This window comes from Portunus trituberculatus, chromosome 11 (assembly GCF_017591435.1).
Source record: "Portunus trituberculatus isolate SZX2019 chromosome 11, ASM1759143v1, whole genome shotgun sequence".
NCBI classification, from domain to species: Eukaryota; Metazoa; Arthropoda; class Malacostraca; order Decapoda; family Portunidae; genus Portunus; species Portunus trituberculatus.
The window spans coordinates 5,518,408-5,527,976 of record NC_059265.1 but is presented as its reverse complement, the minus strand read 5'-3'; the positions used below and the strand labels follow the sequence as shown (position 1 = coordinate 5,527,976).

The following is a 9,569-nucleotide window of genomic DNA, read 5'->3' as shown; positions in this document are numbered from 1 at the left end:
AACTATGTACACTCTTTGCTGATACCACTTCCTCACTCAAACTGTTCCAAGTCTCAACACATCTTTGCGGGAAACTAAATTTTTTAACATCTCTCAGACATCGTGTGTGTGTGTGTGTGTGTGTGTGTGTGTGTGTGTGTGTGTGTGTGTGTGTGTGTGTGTGAGTGCATCAGTGTGTGGATTGCTGGCTTGGCACTCGGACGCTTCATTTACTGAGAGAAATGGTTGGGGTGTGCTGTGGCTATTGGTGATTCAGTGGCTCGGCAGTGTCACTCAATCTTCACACACTAAGTAGAAGACAAAGCATCAATAATTCTTGAATAGGTTGTTGTGCTTAAAGTTGCAGGCTATAATGAAGAACTGCAACTCTACTACCATCTTCATCATCACTACTGTCGGCATTGTTTTTCCCAGTAACACAGTACAAAGAGACACACCCATCACCACCATCACCACCACCACCACCATCACCCTCAACCTTACCTTTCATGACCAAAAGGTAAATAATAAATTTAAATATCTATATATAATATGCCACTAATCCTCTCTCTCTCTCTCTTTTGGCAGGCATCACCACCAGCATGGAGCGAAACACCAAAATTAAGCTGGGAATTCTGGCTATTGTTGTTGTGTGCATTTGTTTCATCATCATTGTGAGCGTGGTTGCCCATCCCACGTCCAACCAGGGAAGTAACAGCTGTCCTATCCACTTTTACACTCACCACACCACCCTGCACATTCCTGAATCTTTCTGTAAACATCCACTCTTTTAGGAAGTAACCCCTTCAATTTCATGAAGCACTTTCATATTCATTCTGATTACTATTTGGTGATTTTATACTGCTTATAAAACATGTGTGGTAATTAATATAGCCATTAATCTTCTGACCTACATAGACCTTTCCTCATGTCAATAAAATTGTCTAATTATACCCAAAACTCAAGGTGAAAATATGTCCCAGTACTGAAGGGATTGAGTAGCTCAAACAAGGAAGCCACACAATGCCTCACTTCTGCTCTCTCTAAACCCATATTCTGAAATACTGTGCTCTGCCACCATCACTGTTTTCAAAGAGCATTATGTATTCTGAAATGCTTGTCTCACCCGCCATCACTTTTTTCAAAGGGTACCCTTTGTTCTGAAATGCTTCTCTCTCCCACCATCATTGTTTTTAAAGGGCATCCTGTATTTTGAAATGCTTCTTTCTACCCCCTTCACTGTTTTCAAAGGGCACCCTATATTCTGAAATGTTTGTCTTTTTCACCATCACTGTTTTCAAAGAACACCATGTATTCTGAAATGCTTGTCTCTCTCCCCATCACTGTTTTTAAAGAGCACCTTGTATTCTGAAATGCTTGTGTCTCCCACCATCACTGTTTTCAAAGACTTTACTAAGGACAGAGAGGCTGTGGATGACATTCTTTATTCTTTTCCTCTTATTCTTTCAAAGCTTCAGTTCATCAGTTACATCTGATATTAGCATTCTTATCACAACTAACATTTCATTATAAGATTCTAGATTATTGGCATTATTTGGATCATCTATTATCTTATGATTTAAAATGAGTTTCAGTACAAATGCAATGTTAGTTTGTTCCAAGTTTCAAAACAAGGTTTGAATGTGAGCTCCAGTCTAGCAGTGTTGCCAGTGTCCTGTCCTCACTTGCCTGAATCACTGCCATACACTCAGGTTCATATTTTCAAACACTTCTATGCTTCACCCCCATTATTCTAAAAAGCTTCATCTAAATTCACATGAGCTTTTAAGATGTTTATGGTTCTAGAGGCAGATTGACAAGACTTCTGCATCATCACTAATCATTTCTGTGGCCTTAGAAAACAGTTGTAATGAGAGTGTACAATAGACAGTCGAACTGATGTAAGTGCTAAAGTGTGTGCTATCATTACTACCGCTAATACTGATGCATACTACACTAATCATACTATGAATTCTAAATATGCACATTTTTTACATCGACAGGATACAAAAAGTAAAGGTCACGAAGGCATTATTCCTGAAACCCCAACCACTCCTCCAGAAATTGTACCTAACAATGAAACAATTAATATTACACAGAATGACATTACCACCACCGCCACCAGTGTGAGTCAGGCAAGGGGCATGATTGAAATGATGGACAGTACTCAGGAGGCTTGTGAGGTGAGTGACATGACTACCTGACTGACTGACTGACCTTTCCTTTCAATAGCTGGTATTCTCACAAACTTTTCTGCCTCACCTCCACTATTTCAAGAGGCTTTACCTAAATTGACATGCATGTTTTTCTGAGGCGTTTTATAATTCTTGAGTCAGATGTGACAAGATTTTCACATTATTAATTGGAGAAACACTTGAAACCCTGCTAATCACGTCTGTGGCCTCAGGAAATAGTCGTAGTGAGAGAATAATGTTTCTGAATACTGACCCATGTAAGAGGCACATTAGCAGAGAGCTTGAAGAAATAATAAATAAATAATAAAAAGCAAATAAAAGGAGTTCACTAAATGGTTATCAAAAAGTAAGGAAGTGTTAAAGCCTCCTGCTTGAAGGAGTTTCTAAGTTTACCAGTGAACAGGATGAAAGACGAGGGATACTCATTAACTCTTGCATTATGGAAGTGGACAGAATATGAGTGAGGGAAAGATATGTGCAGTTAGCAAGATCAGAAGAGCAGTTAGCATGAAAATGAAAGTAGCAGTAGAAGATAGAGAGAGAGAGAGAGAGAGAGAGAGAGAGAGAGAGAGAGAGAGAGAGAGAGAGAGAGAGAGAGAGAGAGAGAGAGAGAGAGAGAGAGAGGAACTGATGAGACAAAATAGTGAACTGTTGCTTTAAGGAAGTGGAGAGAATAAGCAGTAAAAAGCACATGTATCTAATATGTAACCCTACATGTGCAGAATTTCTACCAATACGCCTGTGGAGGAGAGATGAGCAAGTCATACATCCAGGCGAGGCAGCCTGGCACCATGGCAAGGATGATGATCAAAGGTGGGCTCAGCATGAATAAGTGACAATGTTTTAATTTAATTATTCATTTATTTATTTTCATACAATGTGGGATTTTCACGAGAAGTTATGGGTTAAAGGAGTTAGTTTTTGGGCACCTCTTATCTTAAAGTCCACCCATTAGGGAACCATTTCCCCGAGTAAGGAAGCCCTCCTTACACTCGGACACTGATCCGGATTCAAACCCATGCGCTTTGGGATTCCTTGCACCTCAAAGTTTGCTTGGTTCCAATGTACCATGGTGGCCTATACTGTATTCTGTAAGAACACAAAAACACAAGTTTTGGTACAGGGCACCAAGAGGGCTACACACTCAGTACACTCGACCCTCGAAACAACGGACAAATGCGTGCATGACCCTATCCGTAGATTGCAAAAGTCCGTTCTCTGCAAAAGTACGTAAAAAACTATAAAATGTATGTAAAATACTGTGTAATCATTAAGATATTATTCAAGCAGTATTACAAAGCATTAAGTACAACAAATAACCTGAAATAGATGACATGAGCATGGTCAGTTTAATAAACGTCGATAGACATTCATCACGCAAGACTCGGGACACGTCGATCGACGTTTGGGCGTTTTGGGCTATATTTTGGCTATTTTCTTCCCGTTTTCTTTGCTTGTGAGTTGGCAACACTCATCGGGAGTAACCATATGCTATAGGTCAGTGTGTCACCAACTTCCACAATGGATGGTGAGAGCAAAAGTGATTCCATGGTGTCCGATTCCGTCACCTCTCCCGTGCGCCTTTCTTCTACACCTCAGGTCTCTCGTCACGTTGTGGGGAGACAACTTTTGAATGAGAGTGGTATCGAAAGGGCATTGGAATTAACAGTTTATACAATAATAGAAAGCGAAGATAGCTATGTTCTTGGCTCTGATACGGATAAAGGAGGTTCAACCACCGAGGGGGAGGACATTCTACCACCATCACCAGAGAGAGAGAGAGAGAGAGAGAGAGAGAGAGAGAGAGAGAGAGAGAGAGAGAGAGAGAGAGAGAGAGAGAGAGAGAGAGAGAGAGAGAGAGGATACAAGGGGCCCGTTATCTATCACTGTAGCCAAGGCCGCTGGCGCCGATCGGACACAAGGCCACGTACACCAATTATACCACCTCATTCAACTTGTGATATTTTGGTAACCATAGCAACTAGGGACATCTGGTTTTTCTGCATTGCAAAGAGAAAGAGTTGCTTGTGAGCAGAACACCATTTGTACTCACTCGTTTCTTGAATTTCCAATTGTAATCAGTATGTAAATAGAGGCTATTTTGTGCGTTTCTCGCCAAACTTCCCGAGTTACGCTTGGCTTTCTTGATGTCTTAAACAGTCTGTTTGGCCACCCCATACTCCTCACACAGCTTCGCAACACTTGTTCCTTTTTCTAATTTTCGTATTAGTTCAAGCTTAGCAGCCACTGGAAGAGCCTTTTGATTATGCTTCACTGGTTTACTAGGTTCAGGAGGCATTTTGGATAAGTTAAGCATTTGTGGAAAGGGTACAAATGCATAAAAAAGCTGTGGTAAGCACTGGACAATGTTCGCTGTTTGTTGAAAATGCATGGACTGAAGATAAAACATGGCGGCCAACAGCTCATGACGCGACCGACCCGCCATCTACCGGACAATAATTTGCCGGGAACAGACAATCGCGTGCATTTTAATATTCGTCCGTAGATTAAACCAGACTCCAGAATTTTTCCATAGTTTCCGAAATCCGTTGATGGGAGGTCCGTTGTTTCAAGGGTTAAATATACATAGGGCAGTCCGTGTACAAAGCATGCCGGCCTGTTTCCATATGTTGTACCCATTTATAAGTATGTTCAGTCCTTCAAAGCTCCCTAATCACTCCCTACTAACCAGTACTCTCAATCATTCATACCTTGCTCTGACACACTCTGGAACTCCCTGCCTGCTTCGGTATTTCCAACTTCTTATAACTTCTTTCTCTCATCCCTATATACATACTTGCTCTGACACACTCTGGAATTCCCTGCCTGCTTCAGTATTTCTTCTTATAACTTCTTTCTCTCATCCCTACTCTGTTCAGCTCTCTAATGCAGAAGTTAACCAGTACTCTCAATCATTCATACCTTTCTCTGTTACACTCTGGAATTCCCTGCCTGCTTGACATCCTTTAAAAAAGGGACATTTATCTCTTTATTGTGGCTAGCAATTGCACCTAAGGAAACTGGCAACCAAGTGGGGCTTTTTTTTTTTTTTGCTTTTGGGCAGCTTTACCCTCTTACAAAAAAAATACATAAATAAATAAAAATAAAAAAAACATTTTGACATGTGTTACTGTTCCCAAGGTCTGCATCAACACTAAACACTTTCATTGCAATACTGAACACCACACAATGTTAAAAGACTACAAAATCATTAAGAGCACCTAAAGGGATGAGTGTACAAACTAAAAGAATAATGGATTGATTCACATGTACACAGTATAACATTTAGAAGTTACTGTAAAGAGGAATAAATTGTGTCTGGGTACAGCCTGTATTCACCCAAACTACTATTTTCAAATGCCACAAAGATGATCAGCCAAGTTCTCAAGACTATTTCTCCTGTTAATAATCTGTCTTGAGATCCTTAAAAACACACTTCAAAACTTGCATCACTTCAACAACACCACAGAGAGAGAGAGAGAGAGAGAGAGAGAGAGAGAGAGAGAGAGAGAGAGAGAGAGAGAGAGAGAGAGAGAGAGAGAGAGAGAGAGAGAGAGAGAGTAAGGAAGTTTTATTTAACTAAGTTTTTCATTTAACTAATCTTCTGTATCACATCAACTGCAACTGTCATGGTAAAAAAAAAAAAAAAGGTTAAAAAGATAACTAGATAAATAATTGAATAAAACTTACAAATACAATAAATAAATGTGCAATTGACAGAGGAGCTGGAGAAGCAGAGCAGCAGCGACAGCAGCACTGGCGCAGGCAAAATGAAGGCTTTGTATGACAGCTGCTTCAACTCAGGGAGTCAGGACGCCAACAAGGACCGGGCTAAACCTATCAGGGACTTGTTTGGTGTCTATAAATTCCGTGCCGACAAAAGCTTTATCTTTGACCTGAGTGACGCTTTGGGCTACATGATGAATAAAGGATTGTGAGTTGAATGTGAATGAGTGACTACTTGATACTTTGCACTGACTGATCTTCTCTTTTTGTTCTTGTTGTTGATTACTTCGTTGATGGAGGTGCTGGTGGTGGGATGTTGCTAAGTAATGCACTGTTTTCAGCACTTTCCTTAATAGTGACACCCATTACAGTCACATTCTCCTTCACTGTACCCAAAAAATTCTTCTCAGGTCTGTCTATATTCATTCCTTACTTGGTTCATTGTTCTTTGCAGTCTCTCTCTCTCTCTCTCTCTCTCTCTCTCTCTCTCTCTCTCTGAACATGTAATCACTAGATTCACTTCTCCTAAGCTTTATCATATTTTATCCCTTCCTTGGTTGTCACTCTTCAGCCTCACTCATCTCTCTCTCTCTCTCTCTCTCTCTCTCTCTCTCTCCTTCACAGCATGCCGTTCTTCACCATGGAGCTTGATATCGATCCTAAGAACAAAGAGGCCTTCATGTTGAGCCGACATCCCACTGTGCCCGGCTCACGTTTCACTGAAGATTTGGCCAGGAAGGTTTGCCTGGAGAGACACTATACCTACCTCCAATCCCTGGGCAATTCCTCCTATACTGTTAATGAAGAATATGAAAAATTTAGAAAGTGTGTGGTGAGTATGCTCTGAGAGTCTCAGTGTGTGTGTAATTCACCTTGGTCATCTGCTGGTCACCCAGCCAGTCTTCCCCATTACGGAGTGAGCTCAGAGCTCATAGACCGATCTTTGGGTAGGACTGAGATCACATCACACACAACACACACCGGGAAAGCAAGGCCACAACCCCTTGAGTTACATCCCGTATCTATTTACTGCTAGGTGAACAGGGGCCACACATTAAGAGGCTTGCCCATTTGCCTCGCTGCTTTCCGGGACTAGAATTCGGCACTCTCGATTGTGACTCGAGCGTGAAAAACAACTACATTACGCAGTGTGTGTGTGTGTGTATTAACCTAGTTGTAGTTTTACAAGGCCTAGGCTTTATGGTCATGTGGCCCCGTCTCCATATCTACACTTGTCCAATCTTACTTTAAAAGTATGCACACTCGTTGCAGACACTACTTCTTCATTCAAATTGTTCCACGTCTCAATACATCTTTGCGGGAAACTATATTTTTTTACATCTCTCAAACATCTTCCCTTTTTCAGCTTTTTACTATGTGATCATGTGCTTTGAATGTCATTTTCTTCTCTCAGGATCAGTTTCTCATTATCCACTTGGTCCATTCCGTTGATCAATTTATAAACTTGTATCAGATCCCCTCTCTCCCTTCTTTGTTCCAGAGTTGGTAGATCCATAGCCTTAGTCTCTCCTCATATGTCATCCCTTCAAATTCTGGAACCATTCTTGTAGCCAGTTTTTGTAGTCTCCAACTTCCTTATGTGTTTCTTTTTATGAGGGGTCCACACTACTCTTGCACATTCAAATCTGGGTCTTATTATAGTACTTATTAATTTCTTCATGATTTCTTTGTCCATGTAGTTAAATGCTCCTCCAATATTCCTTAGCAAATTACATGTCTCTCTAAAAGTTCCATCAATATGGCTTATCGGTTGATTGTTTTCTTCTATCGTCACACCCAAGTCCTTTTCCTTTTTTACTTTCTCCAGTTCTACTCCATCTCTCATCTTATAGATTTCCAAGGGTCGTCTTTTACTCTTTCCCATTTCCATGACATGGCTTTTGTCTACAATGAATTCCATTTCCCACTTTTTACTCCATTCCCAGATCTTATTTAGGTCTTCTTGAAGTATTTCACAATCTTCTTTTTGCTTTATAACTCTGCAAAGTTTCATATCATCTGCAAACAGATTTATGTAGTTGTTCACTCCTTCTGGCATGTCGTTAATATAAATGAGGAAAAGTATTGGTGCCAATACTGACCCCTGTGGCACTCCGCTTTCTACTCCTCTCCACTTGGACTTCATATCTTTAACTACTGTCCTTATTTTTCTCCCCCTCAAATAATTTTCTATCCATCTCAATGTGCTTCCTTTTAAGCAACTCTTCTCCTCTAATTTCCATAGTAATCTTGCATGTGGCACTTTGTCAAACGCCTTTTTTAAATCCAAATAAATACAGTCAACCCATCCCTCTCTCTCTTGTACTCTATCAACTATTCTACAATAGAAACTCAATAAATTAGTTACTCAAGACCGTCTTTTTCTAAAACCAAATTGGCTATTTGATATCAATTTGTTATCTTCAAGGAACTCAATCCATTGTTTCTTTATTATTCTTTCACACGTGTGTAATTCACTGTTTGTTCTGACGAGACAGCCAGATGTTACCCTACGGAACGAGTTCAGAGCTCATTGTTTCCGATCTTGGGATAGGCCTGAGACCAGGCACACACCACACACCGGGACAACAAGGTCACAACTCTTTGATTTACAGGGCTACATGTGAAAGGAGACACACCGAAATATCTCCTCCCGGCCGGGGAATCGAACCCCGGTCCTCTGGCTTGTGAAGCCAGTGCTCTAACCACTGAGCTACCGGGCCGTGTGTGTGTGTGTGTGTGTGTGTGTGTGCGCATTTGTGTGTTTGTAGCAATATGTCATAGTTTTAAAGAATTATACATGTAGATATGCCTCTCTGAAAATTCTATCAATATGGTTTACCAGTTGATTGTTTTCTTCCATCGTAACTCCCAAGTCTTTTTCCTTTTCTACTTTTTCTAGTTATACTCCATCTTCCATCTTATAGATTCCCACTGGTCGTCTTTCACTTTTTCCAATTTCCATGACATGGCTTTTGTCCACATTGAATTCCATCTCCCATTTTTGTTCCATTTCCAGATCTTGTTTAAGTCTTCCTGCAGTATTTCACAATCCTCTTTTTGTTTAATGACTCTGCACAGTTTCGCATCATCCGCAAACAGATTTATGTAGCTGTTCGCTCTCTCTGGCATGTTGTTTATATATATGAGAAAAGTATTGGCGCCAATACTGACCCCTGTGGTACTCGGCAGTCTACTGCTCTCCACTTGGACTTAATATCTTTAACTACTGTCCTTATATCTCTCCCCCTCAAGTAATTTTCCATCCATCTCAATGTGCTTCCTTTTAAGCCACCCTTCTCCTCTTTCATTTTAATCTTTCATGTGGCACTTTATCAAAAGCCTTTTTTAAATCTAAATAAATACAGTCAATCCATCCCTCTCTCTCTCTTGTACTTTATCAACTATTCTACAGTAGAAACTCAATAAATTTGTTACACACGACCGACCTTTTCTTAATCAAAATTGTCTATTTCATAATAATTTGTTGTCTTCAAGAAACTTAATCCATTGTTTTTTTATTACTCTTTCACACATCTTGCATATTACACTAGTTAGTGATACCGGTCTGTAATTTAAAGGTTCTTTCTTCCTTACACCCTTATATATGGGAACCGCCTCAGCTCTTTTCCATTCTACTGGTACTGTTCCATTTTCTATTGAGCATTT

General features: G+C 40.3%; 1 protein-coding gene across 7 annotated transcripts in view; it reads left to right on the top strand.

The window, feature by feature from the left end:
• Positions 1 to 537: 537 nt before the first annotated feature.
• LOC123502368 (membrane metallo-endopeptidase-like 1) overlaps positions 538 to 9,569 on the top strand; it is an 83,908-nt gene continuing 74,876 nt past the window's right edge. For 6 of the 7 annotated variants that reach the window (XR_006673981.1, XM_045251540.1, XM_045251539.1 and 3 more), the window contains exons 1-5: positions 538 to 686; positions 1,983 to 2,162; positions 2,897 to 2,987; positions 5,895 to 6,108; positions 6,525 to 6,732. Coding sequence is in view for 6 of the 7 variants with exons in the window: in XM_045251540.1 (XP_045107475.1) it covers positions 582 to 686; positions 1,983 to 2,162; positions 2,897 to 2,987; positions 5,895 to 6,108; positions 6,525 to 6,732 (798 nt within the window). In the remaining variant the exon portion in view is untranslated. The remainder of the gene's footprint in view (positions 687 to 1,982; positions 2,163 to 2,896; positions 2,988 to 5,894; positions 6,109 to 6,524; positions 6,733 to 9,569) is intronic. The other variant, XM_045251541.1, reaches the window with a different exon arrangement.